General features: G+C 33.3%; 2 protein-coding genes across 3 annotated transcripts; both read right to left on the minus strand.

The window, feature by feature from the left end:
- Positions 1-2,434: 2,434 nt before the first annotated feature.
- LOC107856192 (putative late blight resistance protein homolog R1A-3) lies at positions 2,435-9,031 on the minus strand. The gene is given in 9 exon segments (XM_047403045.1): positions 2,435-2,651; positions 2,847-3,015; positions 3,214-3,281; positions 3,375-3,514; positions 3,697-3,821; positions 4,071-6,378; positions 6,380-7,860; positions 8,542-8,628; positions 8,796-9,031. Coding segments are annotated over 3 exon segments (3,822 nt in total). The 5' UTR covers positions 8,590-8,628; positions 8,796-9,031; the 3' UTR covers positions 2,435-2,651; positions 2,847-3,015; positions 3,214-3,281; positions 3,375-3,514; positions 3,697-3,821; positions 4,071-4,085.
- Positions 9,032-12,324: 3,293 nt separating this feature from the next.
- On the minus strand, positions 12,325-18,750 carry LOC124891238 (AMSH-like ubiquitin thioesterase 3). 2 transcript variants are annotated; one of them, XM_047403040.1, is made up of 6 exons: positions 18,465-18,750; positions 15,003-16,203; positions 13,656-13,726; positions 13,484-13,559; positions 13,044-13,244; positions 12,325-12,598 (listed from the first exon to the last, which is right to left on the minus strand). In XM_047403040.1, the coding sequence occupies exons 2-6, from the start codon at positions 15,120-15,122 to the stop codon at positions 12,539-12,541; spliced, it is 528 nt and encodes a 175-aa protein (XP_047258996.1). In that variant the 5' UTR covers positions 15,123-16,203; positions 18,465-18,750; the 3' UTR covers positions 12,325-12,538. The 2 variants fall into 2 exon arrangements, with proteins under 2 accessions (XP_047258996.1, XP_047258997.1); XM_047403041.1 differs by having other exon boundaries at positions 13,656-13,720; positions 18,465-18,669.
- Between the last annotated feature and the right edge of the window lie 679 nt (positions 18,751-19,429).

Here is a 19,429-nt window from a genome sequence, read left to right on the forward strand (position 1 = left end):
TCCTAACCCTCATACCTTGAGTAACTTTTGTTTGCTTATCCTTCCTATTGCTTTGCAAGGTTCGAATTCGAGGACGAATCCTTTCTAAGGAAGGGGATGATACGGGTACGATCATGATCGGGGTCCAATGCGTCAAGACTCGAGCTTGGGAGGCTGCCCATTCAAGGAACAAGCTTTGAAGTGTAGAGAACAAGCCCCACAAGCTCCAAAACTGTTCACTGTTCATCCGCGTTCACTGTTCATTCGCCCTTTGCAAGGGTTTTTTTAGTCATTTGTAATTAGTTAACCTAGGTATAAATAGAACCTCATTAGGTTATTTTTGGGCAGATTTTTGAGAATATATTTTGTAGCCTCTTTGAAAGTCTTTAGCAAGGTGGAATCCTTGTGTTGATCACTTGCTTAGAAATGGAGATTGCTTGGAAATTTTAATTTCCTTGAGGTCACGTAAGAGATAGATTTAGGTTGTGTGTGCTATTAAAGGTCCAAAAGTGGAATAAGCTTTTGGGTTGTTAATATTATACTATCCCTTTGTCTATCTATCGATCTTTACTTTCTTGTAATCATTTGTCTATATCTAGTGTAATTCGTTTGTGTTCTTGTCTTGTAACCGTGTGTTGTTGTTATTGCATCTTGTTCATCAAGTGTTGTTGTTGTATTAGTGTGTTTTACTCTTGATATCACTTCCCATCTTGTTCTTCTTGCGAATTCGAGAGAGGTTATCAAAAGGGTCCATAGTTCTTGAACTACTGGTCTGATTTTGGTGTTTGTGTTGTTGTGTTCTTGGGGAGCTTGGTATCACCCACCCACACCAAGGTAAAGAGTAGATTGAAACACCTTTGGTACTTGATAGTGAACTTATAGAGAGTGAAACACTTGCTAGTTTCAAATCTGTCCGTGAGATCGATTATGCTCTCTTTAGGTTTAATGTTTTGTTTGAAGATGATATAAACACTCCTAATGAACCTAGTGGTGAAAATTATGGTATAGCTTGCCTTGAAGGCTATAGCCGATATGCTAACCCACTATGGTGTGACAACATTCCTCCTAAAGATGGAAATCTCATCTTGGAAGGTGATAGTACTCTTATGGGCAAGGAATGTGTAGTCTCGGAAATGAGTACTGATGATCAATTTACTCTTAAATGTAGTTCACTACTTGAGCATGTGAATGAAGTGCTTAAAAATTCGTAAGTTAGTGATGGTGTCTATAGAATTGATCTTGATAATGTGCATGACTCTTTGAACATCTTGTGTGGTAAAAATATTGTGATTAGTTTTGTTCATAGAGATCATGTGTATGAAAATATTTTTGTGTGTGAATGTGGGAGTGACAGTCTAGGGGAAGGAAGGGATAGCCTCGGCTTAGGCCCTTCGCTAATTCTTCCATTTGATCCCGGTACCATCTTAGGGTGGGAAAGGATGACTCTCAGCCTATTTTCCTTTTTTCTTGATGCTTGTCTGAGCCACTTCCTTTGTAGCAATTGTACTAATCTTTTCAAGATTAAAAGAGAGGACCTGTGGCTATACTTTAAACTTATCCCGCCTCGGCATGGCATGTTGATGTATTATTTTTGCTAACCCTAACCCCTCATATCATGAGGATGCATGCTTGTTTGTCTTCTCTTGATTTGCAAGGTACGAATTCGAGGTCGAATCCTTTTCAAGAAGGGGAGGATGATACGGTACGACCATGAGGATGGACGAGAACGAGTGCGTATTGAATCTGTCCAAGGAAGTGCACAAGTAAAGTGTGAAAGAGGGCTTAAATGCACTAAAAACAACACCTAAGTTACACTTGATGGGCACCTCACCCTTGAGGGGTATTGTGGTCATTTTGTATTCTATTTTGTAATACACTTTATATAGAACCTCTTAGGGTTTTTAGTCTTAGATGTTTATTGATATTGAAAATTGTAAGAAGAACATTTCTCTCTTGTGAGAAAGGCCTATGACCGAAACATTGTAACTAGGATTTTCAAATTGAGTGTGGAATCATTCGTGTTGGATTCATGCTTGGAACGTTGAGTACTAGAGGAGGTTAAGGTCTCTCTTGTGCTCACCGAAGAGATAGGTATTTGTAGTGTATAGTGTTAAGGGTCCAAGAGTGAAATAGGCTCTTGGGTTCTTAAGATTATACCTTCACTTTGTCTATCTATCTATCTTTACATTTCTTGTACTCTTTGTTGTTGTTCTAGTCAAAACCGTGTGTTGTTGTTTCCATTGTGTTATTGTTCATCTTGTTCTTTATCTTGTTATCTTGATACTCTCTTTGTTAGTTTGTGGTGGCTGTTTTGGTGTGAAATACACCATTGTTATCTCGTATTGTTGTTGTTGTAGTGAATCCGAGAGTGGTCTCCAAAAAGGTCCTCGGATCCTCAAGATTAGTGGACTGATTTGGAGTGTGTTTTCGTGCTTCCGTTGTCTTTCTCGTATCATGCTCATCGTTAAAATTCTTTTCTTTCATCAACGTGTTGATCACCTGAAGAGTTATCACAAATGGCTGATGGTATTTCTTGAAAAATGTACAAAAATACAAAAGTAAAACGGCTGGTAGATTCTTCTTTGATGGTCTAGGCAGATGCTCGGGTGATGTATCCGCGCTGCTCTTTAATTATTCCAAGCAACAGATTTGGTATCCTCATCCGTATCTTCCTGCAACGGCAATTATATCCCAACATTGTCAAATTAATTGTATTTCAGAAAGCATTTAACAATTAGCCAGTTCTCGCTATATATATATAGATATATCGAACATCAGACTCTTAGCATGATTATGACATGGAAGATAACACGCTTGGAAAAAAACGAACAGAATAAAGGTCAGATAGTATTTCTCGGAACACTAACCATATGCATCAAGTTTCTGAAGGAGACAGACTTGTTGATATCGCCCTCCTTGTAGTATGTGCTTGCCACCTTAAAATTGGGGCCACAATCTGGTGACTGCTTAAACATCACCTCATTAAGTTATTTATTCGAGTTTGTCAACCAAAGTTAATGAACTTAAAGGTGCCACCTGCAGAAAAGAAACCATGGTTAGAAGATATTAGCGATGAAAATAAGATTACCCAAAATTGAGGTTTCACTTTTCCTTTTCAAAGATCGGATAACTCATCGGACACGTACTATTTATATTATTTTTAAATAGTTTGTTATGAATAATATAGGATACACGTGTGTTAGTATCCCGAGACTGAAATTCATCTGTACTCACATAAATTCATCTATACCCACACTTGAATAATTCCGGACAAAAGGTTCTTCATCCCCGTCAAAACCTTCCTGCATTAGATTGTTAATGAGCTTCTTGTCTATTGTTTCACAGCTACCGAAACAAGAGTTGCTGCTAAATTATCAAAAAATGCAGAAGCTTACAGTTTCACAAGAATCTAAACATTTTGATCATTAAATACTTCAGCCTTCAACACCAAACGCTTCTCAATGGATGACAATTATAACTCCTTGTAGGCAGAGATCCCACTTGTTGCATTGGAATTTCTCAATGACATCAGTACCTGAGGAGTTTTCACATATTTGTGATGATGGTATTTCTTGAAAGATTTATAGAAACTTGAGAAAAACTGAGATATAGGATAACTTTCATATAGTAGAGAGGTTGCCGACATTCTATTTCACCTACTTCTTTCCCAATAGCAAAGAGTCGGCAATTCCATGTATGTTTCAAAGAGATACTTACAGTTGAAGTCGCCGGCGCTTGGTGGCAGAAGAGTCGCAGTGCAACGCATAGCAGCGGCATGGAGGAGGAGCTGAGGGTGTTGGGTTCGAAATTGAGAGGGTCTTCTATTTACAGATGTTCAAAACCTTTTCTCCAAAAAAGAGGTTAGCCAAATATGAAAAAGTTTTATATTTTTCTTTGAAAAGTATTTATGGTGACTTTTATTTTCCTTCTAAGAAAAAGTAAAACTTAAATTTGGTAAGAAAATCGGGGCAAAAATCTTAACAGAGGGCAGCAAGGAAGGGTTCTTCTTTTGATGAGGACAGAGAATGCTTGTGGGAAAGAAAGAAACTTTAATGAGAATTGCCACTACAAGAATCAGAATGGAGAAGAACCTGTTTTGTTGGTGCTCAAAATATTTCAACCTTAAGTGCATCCCATCCCGTCATATCTTCAACATATTGTTTAATCTTCAGAGATGAATCTTCAAGTTGAGGGCTCTCTACAAGTTGGATAATTTTCAATGAACCAATATCCCCAAAATTAGGCGGAATCTCTATAAGCTTACGACATCTCCACAATGCCAATTTCTTAAGCATGGGAAAGGATTCGTCTCCAAACTCCCACTTAGCAAGAGTTACTTCTTCCAAACACAAATATTTGAGATTCTCAAAGGTGTCTTCCTCCCTCATGTTCCATTCTCCCCCCTGCATGATTGTTCTAAGAAGGCCCAGATCTTCAAGGTTGGGCAGTCTCGCTATTGTTGATAGTGAATCGGATGCCAGAGGAAAGTCAGACAACCCCAATTTTTTCAAATTGGAAGGGAAATGAAAATCCCACAACCAATTTGTTGTTAATGAGTGCCCACTATCATTTGTGTTTGAACTTTTAAAATCTACTTTGAGGAGTTCTAGTTCATGAAGGAAATCCAATTTTGGGAACCAATATCGCTCTGTTAAACACTCCCATGATTCTTTCAGTCTAAATTCAAGCCTTTGAACTTTGGGGAAACTTATGAAAATATTTTCTGTATCTTTCGAACAAGAAAGCATGAGTTTCCCTAATACTCTCAAGTTCTCTAACTTTGAGTCCCCTACTATTAATATTGGTTCATCTGTATCGATATCAAAGAAAGAACCAACATCCATGGACAGCACTTGTAACTTTACAAGATTCCAAATGCTTGGTAATAGTACCAAGGCTGATCCTTTGTTATCAACCAATAGGGTTTCTAGATTCCAAAGGTTTGAGAAAGATGAAGGCAGAGATTTAACATTTGTCCCAATTCTTAAGAACCTCAAATGATTCAACATGCATATTTCATTCAGCAAAGTATCTTTCACCATCATAAAGGATGGATACAGGATCAACACTCTAAGAAGCCTCAAGTCTCTTAGGTGACATGCATCAGAAAGACCATCTTCCATCTCGTCTTTGGTTATCTTCAAAGAATAGAGGTGTTTAGCAGAATGTCTTTTCATTTTTGAATTAAACAGGATGAAATTGTTAGGCCCAAAGTGCTCCTTATCATAAACCATGGTCACTATGCGTGGCACCAAATCTGAAGAAGAAGATGGATGACTTGAACTTATCCTGCCAAACAACTTTTGCTCTTTTGCTTTTACCAAACAAAAGTCGTGCACAAGATCATGTAGTTGGCAAGTCGGGTAATCACCTATCTCATTGAAAGAAATTACCAAGCTACTGGAAATTAAATTATCCAAATAAATTTCCATCACTTCTTCGACACTCATCATCTTTGTCTGTTCAACAAGCCCTTCAGCACGCCATAACATTTTCAACCTAGTTCTGTACATTTCTCTGTCCTTCGGATATCTTGCAAAGTAAAGTAAGCATGGCTTCAGTTGATGAGCTAAATGTTCATAACTTAATTCTATAACCTTCATCACATCAACTTCACCGCCGAAAATAAAGGAATTCAAATTATTTCGAACATCAAGCCACACAGACTTTTTCTTTTCCCTCCCTGCAATGACTCCAGCAATCAGATCAGCCACCAGAGGAAGTCCCTTACAATTTTGGTTAATTTCTTTTCCAACATCCAATAGTTCATCAGGGAAACTATTTTCTCCAAATGCCCTTTTCTCTAATAACTCCCAACTTTCTTCTGATTTTAGCAACCGAAGCTTAAGAGGATCAGTGTTGCGCTTTCCATGCAAAGCCACTTCCATTTCTCGAGTGGTCAAAATAATTCTACTTCCATTCTCAACTAGAGGAAAAGGTCTTTTTAACTTATCCCATGTATCAGTTTCCCACACATCATCTAACACAATGAGGTACCTCTTTCCATACAGTTGTTTCCGTAGTTTATCGGCAACATCAATATTCTCACTCAATTTTGAATCTGGGCTAGTTACTTGATTATAAACTTTCTCCAACAAATTTCTTTTGTCGTATTCTTGGCCAACTGTGCACCATGCACGAATTTCGAAACGTCTAGCTACTGACTTATCATGGTATACTTTGTTCGCCAAAGTTGTTTTGCCCGAACCTGGCATACCAGTGATTGAAATGACATCTAGATCTTTCGGTCCACTGGTGAGCTTACAAATCAACCAGTTTGTCTCCTCCTTAAAACCAACAATTATTTTACCAGTTGTCAATGATTTTCTTTCAACTGGATTCTTGGGAGAGTTTACAATAATGAGGCTCTTGTTCTTGGGAATCTTCTTCGGTAATTGAGACATCTTCTTTGATAAACCTGATCTTTTTTAGGGTGATGGGAAGTGAGAAAATAATATGTAAGAGACCATTATCTCTTACGATAATTGAATCAATGACATCTTTAGCCTCATATGCCATATCTAAAACACGTGCCCATAGATCTTTATACAATTTTTGCTCAACATTCACGAAGAACGATCTTATGAATTCTAGGTATTCTTTCACCAACTCAATTTCTTCCTTTATTAAAGAAACTGAATAAGCATTGGAATCCAGCAAATCATTTAAGTGTATGTGTAGCAGATGCATAAAGAGAGGTCCATCACTCATGGGAAAGCACCATTGACATGGGTCGGGGGCTTTCATATAAACATATTTGAGATCTTCCTTGAGGAGTTCAATACTTTTCAGAAAGTCTAGAGATGTACGACTTGTTTCATCGCTACTCTCTTCATTTCTTGATTTTTCTTCTAAGTCATGAACGAGAGTTGATACCTCCCTGATAAGTGCTCCAACACGTGCCAAAAGATCAAATAATTTGTCATGATGAATAAGGTCCTTCGGCATATCAGTAAGAACAATTAATAGGAATTCTATCATGACATGAATGTTTCGAGACCCTGGAGTTGTAGCGGCAATGACATTTACCATGTGCTCTTGTAGATGAATCAGATATTCTCTAAGAATATCTGGAGAGGTTTCTAGGAGCTGCTTAATGAAGCGTCCAACTTCTGCTGAAGTTGAAGCTTTCAAATTTGTATAACATATTTGCATCACCTCCAGTTCAATTGGAATAATCTTCATGAGTAGAAATGCTAGCTTGAAGAGTCGAGAATCTCTATAAGTTTGACTATTCCAAAAGAAGATTCCAACTCTCTCAGCCATGAGTTGAAACTGAGGCAAGACATATTGAACAATCTCGTGCTCAACGCAACCATTCACTATCAACCAATGGAAATCTTTCATGTTGCCACACACTTTCTGAAGAATCTCATACTGAGTCTCTAACGGATAAACCTGTTCAGCACGATACTTGCATCTATGATAATGATTATGGAAAAGGAAGTTCAACTGCTCGTCAGTCATCATGGCACTTGATGTAGAATGATAACACGAACTGATACATTCATAGATATTATCCATGAGGCTAGGAAGGACATGATCAGAATGATGACACGAACTGATACACTCATCAATATTATCCATGAGGCTAGGAAGGACATGATCCATGTTGTGTTTACACCGGACGTTGCTGTCAACATCATCCAAAATTGGTCGAAGCAGATTGTCAACCCATTGTCTTGCAGCACTCATTTTATCTTCAAACTTCTCCAAATCACAATGAGAAAGCTGGACGTATGTACAAATATATGCCAGAACCAATTTCAGCTTTTCAATTTGATCGGCTATGTCGACAGCATTTTGACCTTCTTCATTCTTTAACCTCTCCATGAAATCCAAAATGTTGATAACGTCCTTGCGTAGAGCATGAAATGACACCTGCCAAATGACCAAATATTATATAAAAATTTTCATAGAGAACATATATACCATGCAATAGGATTTACTCTATATAGGCAACCGACACATGCACATGTATTTTGTATGAATTTGATGTTATCTATCTGACCTAAAACTTAATCCAAAATTATCGGAAACTTGTTGCATGCTTTATCTTCTACGGAAAAAATTGAAAAAACACAAATCAAAATAATGGGAAAAGGTCCAAATATACTACAAGACAGCCCAAATATGCCCTCTCCTAGAAAAAAAGAGGCTATTAATACCTGTGGCGTAGCACCAATGACTCTTATATGCCCTTTTTGACTAATGGAAGTGAAATAGTTGATGATAAAATTATTTTTCTATTTTTTTTAATTAAAACAAAATTCACATGGATTTAATTAAAGCAAAACAGGCCAGAATTACCCCCTCTACTTTCAAATCTGTATACATTTAATCTCCATTTTACAATCTAAACAAAAATTTTACCTTTCAGTGAATTGTATTTTCAAGATAATTAACACATACATCAATGACTCAAATGTGACAAAAGTTTAAGTTTATGAATATACTGATACAACGAGTAAAGTACAGTGATTTTGGTGAGTCAAAATTAGTTTATATAAGTAACTAATTAACAGATACATATATAAGTAAAGTTCATTAATCATGGCATACCACAAAATTGTTTGCTTTCCCTTTCTCTATTTCTCTTTGTTTTTCCATGATGGTATGTGTCTTTCTAGTTAGTCAAATCCTTCGGATCTGATGTAAAAAAGAAAGAAACATAAAATTAATTTCACAGCAGAAAATGTATGTTTTTTTCACATATAAATAAGTCAATTATTTTCTATCGACACGAATGAGTGAAATTACAGATATGGGTATCATAATTAAATACACTATATTTTAAATTATTGTTAGATACTAACCTTTTTAGTTGATGAAAAACCTGAGATGGATGCCCTTTGTTTTTGTGTATGACTATATTAACTTGATAACATTTGTGTGGAGGAGAAGATAAAGAGAGAAGGGTTAGGCAGAAAAAACAAATATGTTTGGAGTAGTGAGCAGATGCAACATTGATTGTAAGACTATAATGTTTCCCTTTGCAGCAAAGTATTAGTTTTGATAAAATTTGTGTGGAGGAGAAGATACACTGAAAAGAGGGTGGGCCTATAATATGTTTGAACTAGTCAACATAAAGCATTGATGGTAAGATTAGTGTGATCAGGAGGTCATCCGTGTCGGAGCCACCCGGATTCTGGGAATTCATCCGACCCCTTTGACACAAAGTTGTATTATTTTATATTATTTTTATATAATTAAAAATATTTTTATGTATATATAGCAGATGTTTAATTTCCTTTGACTAGTGTATATGTTTACTTTTAAACTCCTCAATAAAAATTGTGTCTATGCCACTAAAAATTACAGGTTCAAGCCTTGAAAATAACCTTAAAAATTAGTCAAATTGAGTCTTGTGAAGTAAAAAGTAAACTAAACGGTGGGAGTACTAAATAAATAATACTCCTAGAGAGTGTTGATTAATTAGTAAAAATAATAAAATAGACACTATTAGAGATTTGAGTTGACTAATATTTTTATTTGATGAAAATATTCTCTGGAATTAAACACAAGAACATATCAAAAATAAATATAGAAAATACGATGCGTACAATAACATATTCAGTGTCTTCTCACAAAATGAAGTCTAGGAGGATAAAGTGTAAGCAATTCATATAACTAGCTCAGATGAAGTAGAGAAGTTGTTTTCGATAGACTCCCAGCTTAAGATAGATAACAGTATAACAAACAAAAAATATAAAAATAAACAACAAAACGACATAACACACAGCTAAATAATAAAAGAAACAAGACACCGATTGAGTAATACTATAAATTATCTATTCGAGATCACAAACATCATAAAAAAAACTAGGAACAAGAAACCACAGGCATAGATGCAAACACAACACTCTTCCCTAATATTATGAATGCACTCCTATCAATTAAACCTAATTCGCATCCATCGCACCTTCCTATCAAAGATCATACTGTCTGTAAGTAGTAACCGTTCCATGTCATACTTAATCACATTCAATTTGGCTTTAACTTGCATCTATGCTATTCAATTTCGAGTGTGTATAAATAGATACTTAAACTATTATAAAATTTAATAAGTAGACAAATGCCTCTTAAATGGAATAATACACATTGAATGCTATGTAGAACATAAATTGATCACGCTTATTTTACAAAGGTATAATACATAAACATGCCTTTTAACCTAGCTTTAGATTACATGTATGATCTAGCTCCGACTTTAAAATCTTAATATGCATCTCATACGCCATGTCATAATTGTATGAGGCATTTGTTATTTTGACAAGTGAGCTTTTTGCCCCCACTCGTTAGACTATTTTTTTCCCGCTCAGCATTTTCATTCATGTTCACTCTAAACTTTGTTTTTTTTTTTAACAAATGATTTTTTACTTTTCTTTTCTTGAAGTTTTCTTTTTATTTTATTTTATTGTTTGTCTTTTTTCTTTCAATTATTTTCCTATCTATCCATACTAAGTATTTCTTAGATCAGGAATATTATTCACAATATCTTGAAATATAATATTTACTTTATTTTGAAATATTTGTTTGGTCATAAATATTTTGAAATATATTTTAATAGTATTTGAATATTTGAAAAACACTTCAAGAGGTGTTTTTACTATTTTAAAATTATCTTTTTACAATTTTTAATTTATTTTTTTAAATCTAAATTTATTTTCAAAAAACAACCCCATTTTTATAAAAATGTAATTTTTTTAAATCTACTTTCACTTTTTTCATTTTCTTTTAACTTCAAAAATACCCTATTTCCCAAATACTATGTCAAACACAACTGCAACTCTATTTTCAATTTCAAAAATATCAAATATGAAGAACCATGCATCATATATTTTTTTATTATTAAATGCATCTTTTGTATAACAAAATTATTTTAAGCGGCTTGGATTAATAATTGGATCGAATTTAAAATGGGTTCCGTCCTAAATAAATTTAAATATTGACATTATTTTTTTTTTTACCTTTTTTCTCTCAAAATTAGAGTTGCCACATCATTAAATGACTCAAAAAAATTATAGTTCGAGCTAAAATAATAATGAAAGTTAATTAAGCAAAGTTGAGTAACTTTGACGGTTAATTATTATAAGTTGAGTGATTGTTCACACTTAATTGATGAAACGAATATTCTCTATATTTAATATCTTTTGTCTGATTTTTGTTTTGATACAAAATCTAAGAAAGTAAAGAAAACTTTAGAATTTTTTTGGTCTTAAATTCAAAATATGTAGAATATATCAAAATATTCTTTTAATCTTTGTGATTTTAAGCGTATCATATGAAAAATTAAAATTAAAAAATAAATAAAAATAAAAGAATATTTCTTTTGAAATAGACTAAAAAAGTGAGATAAGTATATAAAACAGAACGAGTATTATATAAATTTGATTTGCTTAGTATCACGAGCACGGAAAAAATTTGAAAGAAAAAAAAAAAAGACTAGTATAGTGAGAATATTTTTAATGAGTTAAAAAGACATGATAAAGAGATATGGGATTATTGCATCATTTTCTTGGTCTTGAGATCTATCAACAAGTTGTTGGTGCACTTGTTTGCAGCAATACTATATTGGAACAACACTTAAGCAAGTTTGCCTGACAATGACAACACCACTTGCCTCAATTGCAAAGTTGATGAAGATGGAGGAAGAGAAGTGGACAACACGTTTTATAAAAGCACTATTGCAAGTTTGATCTATCTTACGACCTTTAAGCCGAATGTTATGTTTGTTACAACTTTATTGTCAAGAATTATGCAAGATCCCATCAATTTTCACCTTGGAACAACTTTAAAAAAGAACATGGATTATGGTATTAAGTGAAGAGGTCAGCAGAGAGGACAAAAAATAAAGTTAGTTGGCTTGTTATAGTAATTGGCCAAACTCTGAGTTGATATGAAAAGGCACAACAGTTATGTTTTTCACTTGGTTCGGGAGCATTTTCTTGGCAATCAAAGAAGCTAGAAATAGATACACAATTACCCGCAGATGCTGAATATATATTAGCAAGCCAGCCATGGCAAATTTTCAAGCTATTTGGATTAGAAGAATTTTGAAGGAAGTTGGAGAAAAGCAAGACAACAAGGATGTTCTGTGACATCAAATCACTAATAGCAATGACCAAAAGCCCAATTTATAGCAACCGAACGCGAGAGAAGATTGAAGAACAAGATATTGAGCTCGAGTATTGCAAGTCCCAAAATCTAGTTGCTGGTATTATCACAAAAGCGTTGCCCAAGGAAAATTTCAGAATATGAGCTTTTGGGAGTTCAAGACCAATTCATTAAGGGGAAGTGTTAATATTAATGTGTTGTCTTTGTGTTAAACAAAAGAGATCTTGGTTGTCTCAAAAGTAGTTAAGTTAGATTATTATTATATAACCTAGAATATTCTAAAAGCCTATAGAAAAGTGAGTCTTTGGGAAGTCAAAGAGTTCCCAACGAATAGATACATGAGTGAAAGTGTACTGAACAAGAAGAATGAGGAAAAACAATTACAACTGCTGCTGAAACAGTACAGGAACTCGTTGAGTAATCTTTTCTTTCTTATGTTACTTCATTCCCTACTGTGCTTACTCTGCCTCCACGTAGATGAAGAAGGTGCATTTGTTATGGCCTGCAATTTTACCATATACAAATTTGTGTTCCATAAGAAGAGAGGAAAAGTATAAGAAAGAGAAACAAGGCTAAGGAGAAGGCCTTGAAAGTTACAGCGACAAAATATAAGCTGGATATGAAATCAGAGGCAAAGAAATGATACCCTTTATTTTTCTGAGATGGAAAAAGGATATGAAACTGTGACATCAAGTAAAAGAAAGTTTCCCCTAAACGCTAGTAAATGAAATCAGACAGCAAAGTGCACATGTATAAATTTTAAGTACTTTCTCGACAACTAATATAATTTTAGTTATTTACCATTCTAGTTTCTAAAGCAGGAAAAATGGAAATAGCATACAGTAATAGAAAAAACAAATCTCAAAATCATAACATAAAATGCAACAGATCAACCAAAACCCCAACAATTCAAAGAAAACAAAAAAAAAAAACGGCATGTTACGTACCCATTGATTATCATAATCTGAAGATGCTTTATTGTTGGTGGAAGGCGGTCCTAAAGAATTTTCAACTGGTCTATATCGATGGTTCTCCTTATTACTGAGTTGGTAATGCTGAGCTGTTACTTGAACTTCACCAATTCCTTGAAACTGATGCTGGAACTCAGGCTTTAAACCCTCTAGTTCATTTAGCACAGCTAACAGACGCTGAGGCAATCAAACAATCAAAAGTTGAAAAATTGGCATCTTCAAGTCAAAAAATCAACTAAAAGCACACCATCACAAATTGTATCTGGACACATTACTTAAAAATAACAAATCGAATACAAATCACATGGAGAATTAATTTGCAATCAAGAATGTTGATTAGTAAATAAAGAAAAAGTGTTCAACATAGCCCCATTCGTAAGGGACCATTTGGGAAAATGAACTGAAGAAGCACTGACCGTTTTGGATACTGCTCTTTCTTTAGGATGCAAAGCCTGGTAATCTTGATGAGAGGGTATTGTTTCAGTAACCAAACTGTACAAACAACACCATTATGTTTTTAGCAAACACAAAATGTCCAATTAAGGATAAATTGGCCACGAAAAGAAAAAAGAACTATTCTTGATTCACCTTGAATATCTCAGAAGTATTATACACAAGTCTATGTTATTCTTCTCCCCACGATGAATATTAGCCTGTAACTAAACCATAAGACAATCACAAAAATCATTCCAAACAAAACCATTTGTCAATATGAAGTTCTGGAATGCAGCAGGTATCAGGATTCATATAGCCGAACCGAACTAACTTTTTAGTGAGGCATCATGGGCGAATCTACAGGTACGTGAGGAGGTTCACCCGAACCCCCTCGGAAAAAATTTACACCGCATATATAGGGTAGATTTTCTATATTTATGTTCATATATTAATTTTGACCCCCCTGAACAAGAATCACAAGGTAGCCCAGCTATACAGGGCCTTCCATATGAACTCCTGTGTTCTTGTTTCTAATCTTTACATTCAGTTGTTGATATTTTTTTCATTTCATTTCAGAAGAGGCTTCACCCGTTACCCACAAGAGTCAGGAGCCAAAAATCAAAATCATGTTTCTTAGTTTCATGATTGTTGATTTGTTTGATTGTTTCATACTTGAATCCCAGGCAACTATCCGAAATCCGGAATAGAAAAATTAAAAATCATACTTTATTCTTAAAGAATAAAATCCCTTTCCCTTCTTCTTCTTCTTCTTCTACTTCCAATTTTCAAGAAACTAAAATTCAAACTAAGCATCAAAAGTTTCAAATAATAAATGGGCTCTATTTTTAAAGGTTATAGTAGCTTCGAAGTCGAAAGTCAGAGGCACAAAGCTACATAGTTAATCGTATTTGTCGTCTCTCCCAAGGTATGCTTTTCTCTAAATAGTTGATCGTTTTTTGTGACTACTTTCTATATCTATGGACTATATACTATTGCATCCCCTGAAATTGTGTTTTGTTGGCTTATTTGCATGTTTATATTTTTATTTTCTTGAACCCTTGAGCGACATAAGCCAGTTTTATCATCATAGGCAATGACAGTGTAGGGTCATGTTCAGTATTCCAATCAAATGGGCACAAGTAGAGTGGAATAGTTCGGGATTGAGTCGGAATTGTAGTTGTATTAGCAATGGTGCCGCATTAACAGCTTATATGAGTAAAAAGCTAAAACTCCAATTGAAAAGTGACAAAAATTCCAATTCTATCAAGTTGGCACCGGAACAAATAAAGGGGTTTTGAATTGCTGGGATGAAACTGACCAAAATAGAGCAGAACAGATATAGAAGAATCATTTAACGGATCGTAACGGTATAGTTGTAGTTGTAAAAGTTCCAGTTTTAGTAGTTATATCAATAATAACCCGAATTGAAAAATCAAATATAGAGCTTAGCTTAACTCAATCAATTTAGGGCGGGGGCAGGATATTGACAAAACATTGTACCTGACGGAGGAGATTATTGGCGATCCTGTAGTAATTGCGAAGAAGAATTCGATTGTCCACCTCCACTTTCCGAGCCATGGCGTCCACGTCGGCTTTACGAGTCATGGCATCGACGCTCATCGTCGCTGGACGTCGATATTTTCCGGCGATGTGGATTCGAGATTTTATTGAGGGAAAATAGTAATGTGCGATAGAGACCAATTTCCTATTTGTTTTAATTGTGCCTTTAATATATACTAGTACGCGATGCGCGAACAATTCTAAGAAAAGTACTCTGCATAAAAATAGTATCCATGAAAAATAGTAAAGAAATAAATACTACAGTTACATTTGATGACATTAAATATGCCATTCATAACCAACGCATCTACAATACTGGACAACAACCTAAAGAGCAAAAGCAAAACAAATCAATCATCTTTTAATACGCAAGACAAAAATGACTCATACGACTCATTTTTTGAATATCTTAACATTAATATTGACTTGCAAAGCTCATGATAGGAATAATTCATTATTCTGCAAACTGAACATGAATGCTATATTCCAATAAAACTCTCAAGGACATCCTAGACCAAAATAATAAATAATTCAGGCAAACATCATAAAATGAAATTTACTCAATTTCTGAACGAGTGAGCAAGATCAACATTTATAAATCAAAATCAAGCATTTAGGGTAACAAATCACTTTGTTGTAAGCTGAGCTACATAAAATCTATCTTTTGCGAAAGAAGGCAACTTCAAAATGTGATGCCCTTTGCCACTTCTTGCAATTTATGAATAATAATCAACTTTGAGTTGCCTCAAGCAGCTTGTAAGCAACAACCTTGAACCAAATAAATCAAATAAATTATGTATACACATAAATAAGGAAATTAAAAAAACCATTTTTGTCAGTGAATAGCTTAATTTACACAGACTTCATTGATTCACATACTATAGTTATCTAAATCAACCTTAACAAACGGTTATTAATGTCATTCAGATCTGAAATAACTACTCATGTACTCTTGAACATGATAAATTCTAATATTACAACTTCCTTTGATCTTGTCATCCACTATGAAGAGTAATATGTATCATAGGATATCCTTAATACAACAATTTAAAATCGCAACATCTTATTCAAAAGGGAGGTCGCTATTCTTTATGCATTCTGGGTACTATGTTAGCTTTCCACCTTTTCATTAATTTGAAACCTGGCATAATATCGAGACAAAATTAGTTGATCAGAATGGCTAGTGAACACTGCAAAAATTTTCTATAATTTTATTTGTAAGTTCTAAACATTAGAGTTATTCTCATGTATAGTTCCGTAAGTATAAAAAAAATGTTATTCTAGTCTCACAAAATATTGAAAACCATAGAGTAGTGTGCTAAGAATAATCTTACATTAAAATTATCGTTAATTAAATACAATTCGAGGGAACCACAATAGAACATATATCAAACATCCATATGTAATCTAGATATAGAGAGAAGGAAAATGGAGAATCACATCTTATCTTGATTCCACTGGAATCTGAAATCTTATCTTGATTCCACTGGAATCTGAAATATAAACTAATCATTTCATTGCATCAGCTAATGAGTTTTTATGAAAACTATGTTAGTTTGTATGAAAACTACATGGAAGGATCATATAAGCAATTGACACATTGAGATATACAATCATAATTTAAAGGTTAAACTCTAACAAACTAAGGATGTCCACATAATATTTGAAAGCCTCAAAACATGTTCTTGTGCTATTTTATTCCAAAAAAATATACCTGTTTACGGAATACTTCCGTCACGCTTCACTTCTTGACACTATATCCCCTTTAGACACATAATAAGTCTATTTGGTTTTCAATTTCAACCTAGAACTCATTTATCATAAATAAATATATGTTGTCTATGAAAGCAAATCAAAATTCCCACAAATCGAGATATCAGAAATATAGATATGCCTATTGAAACTCGAAAAATGAAAAAACTTCTGAATGAAATCATTAAATCTTTACATTAATAAATAAAAATAATGAGCTATACAAACAATTGCCTCATAGTCTCCTCTCACAGATTGAATTACAGTAGCTCAAAAAAGATGAGAGAGTCTCATATTACACCATTATAGTGGCTCCAAACTCATTAATTTGAAAAAACGATGTATCAAAATAAGATCTACATGCGAGAAAATTGAATTAACATATTTTATTGCACAAGGAGTTTCATAGTTTCGCGCTTAGATGAGGCATTCGTATTTGAGTTCTTTCTCCGTTATTTGGAAGATCAAAATATAAGAAGTTGTTCAGTAAATAATTTCGATAAAATAAAAGAGACAGAAATATGTATCACAAGATTAAATTCGGTGTGTCTTTCCTTTGTGAATCGCCAAAGACACTCTTAACGGTTCTTTAACACGGTTAAGTTTGGTACTACCTCCTTTATCCAGCATTCAAATATTTCTCCAAGTAGTTAAAATTTTGTTAATCAAATTGCCATTTTGCATAAAATCTACCCTTTTCAAACCGTACGTTGTGGGATTATAATGAATATGTTGTTGTTGTTGTTGACTGCGAAAGTTAAAAGTTGCATTTTGAAAACCTCTTATGTTAAACACTGGATAATGTACATATAAAAGAAAGTTAACAAACAACAAATACACATACGTTCATCATCCAACACTTATTATGAATCACATGAAAATAGTTAATAATTATCATATGAATTGGCCAATAAACAACTTGTTAAATCTAGTTGAAATACAATTTAGAAATCGACAACAAACTTGTAGCAAAATTATGAAAGAAACAGAATCCAAATTACTTGATAGACAATTTAGATATAAAACAATCCATCAGGTCCTATGAAACTTGATATATTTGTCTATGGCCTATGAAAATAGATAGTACCAAAATTTCATATCACTCAAAATAATAGAGTACTTTTTGGGATCTTTCTGCCAAGAAATTATAAGAAAAAATCAAGTAAAAGAAAGTTTGTAATTGAAAAAGATTAGGTATTGCACCAGACCGAGACATATCTAAACACAAACAAAAGAAAACTACCAAAAAATAATTTGAGACGTAGAGCATTCACTTGTACATATTTATGATTTACTTCATTCATCATATTATCTAATTTGTAGTTAATTTAAAAAATCCATTTGATAGGGATTTAATTAGGCGAGTTCTTCGTTCTTTGAAATCTTCAAATTAAACCAATAGAAGTCTTTGGGGATGAGGCATCTTCACTACCTCTTCTCTATTGCTCGTTGGAATTGATTAAATCTACGGAATTCAAAGAGAACAAAGAATGGGATCAAATTTGAACAGTATGAAAAAAGTAGGAAAAATATTTAACAATGTATTACTGCAAATTTGATCATGTCTTATCACTGAAATACATTGTAACGTGAAATCAAAAAATACAGAGTAAAGAACAGAATTAGGAACATCAAAAATTCATTTCTTACCTCATAATCTAGCCATTAATTGTGAGTCGTCACTGAAATTTGAGTAAATCACGTCCTACTAATAACTTCATTTGTGAGTCGTCGCTGAAATTCGAGTAAACCACATCCTAATAATAACTTGATCTTGTTGAATCCGAAAGCATCGGAAACCGAACAGTGATTTACGTAGATATGGTGCATTCATCGACATTTTTTATTTTGGAAAACATTAAAGTGGAAAAGGAAGTTAAAAGAGAGTTATTTTAGGAATTGGTAATTTGTCAATTTTAAAAATTTAAAGTGGATAGACATTACTAAAACTATCAAAAAATTACAATATTTTGATATATCAGTTACCACAGATATTTATTTTCTGATTTTTTTTGGTTAAAACAAAAAAATTATATTATGTGTATGTTAGGTAACTTTTTATATATAGGTAACTTTTTATATATTTTCCTTTTTCATTTTCTAAAGTGCATTTTATATGGGTTAGTCGATATGTAGATTAGTATAGATTTTTTTCCTTTTTAGTTAGCTTTTCTATTAATATTTAAATTGAATTTTGTTTTTTTAAAATAGGATTTTATATAAAGTGAAATTATTCCTAAATATTAAGTAAGTGCAGATTGTGATTTTTGCCTTGAAGTAATTAAGTAGTTGCTACATTGTAGGATATTGATTTTAAAATTGTCGAGTGCAGATTAATACTCAACCACTTGGCGGTGCTTTTTAATATTTTCTTTAAATATTTTGAAAGAGGTTTTATGTTTTAATATCTCTCTTTATATAATCTTATAAGATAGATTATTAAATATTAAATTTTATCTTATAATGACAAAAATCTAGAAAAAATTACCGAGATAAGAAAATATAAAAATAAAAAAATAAATGTGAGTTTCTTAATTAAATAATGTTTGTTTAAAAGAAATTTAAATATTAGTTATCTATTTTAAAAACTATAAACATTAATAAACGAATTATCA

This window comes from Capsicum annuum, unplaced genomic scaffold (assembly GCF_002878395.1).
Source record: "Capsicum annuum cultivar UCD-10X-F1 unplaced genomic scaffold, UCD10Xv1.1 ctg3258, whole genome shotgun sequence".
NCBI classification, from domain to species: Eukaryota; Viridiplantae; Streptophyta; class Magnoliopsida; order Solanales; family Solanaceae; genus Capsicum; species Capsicum annuum.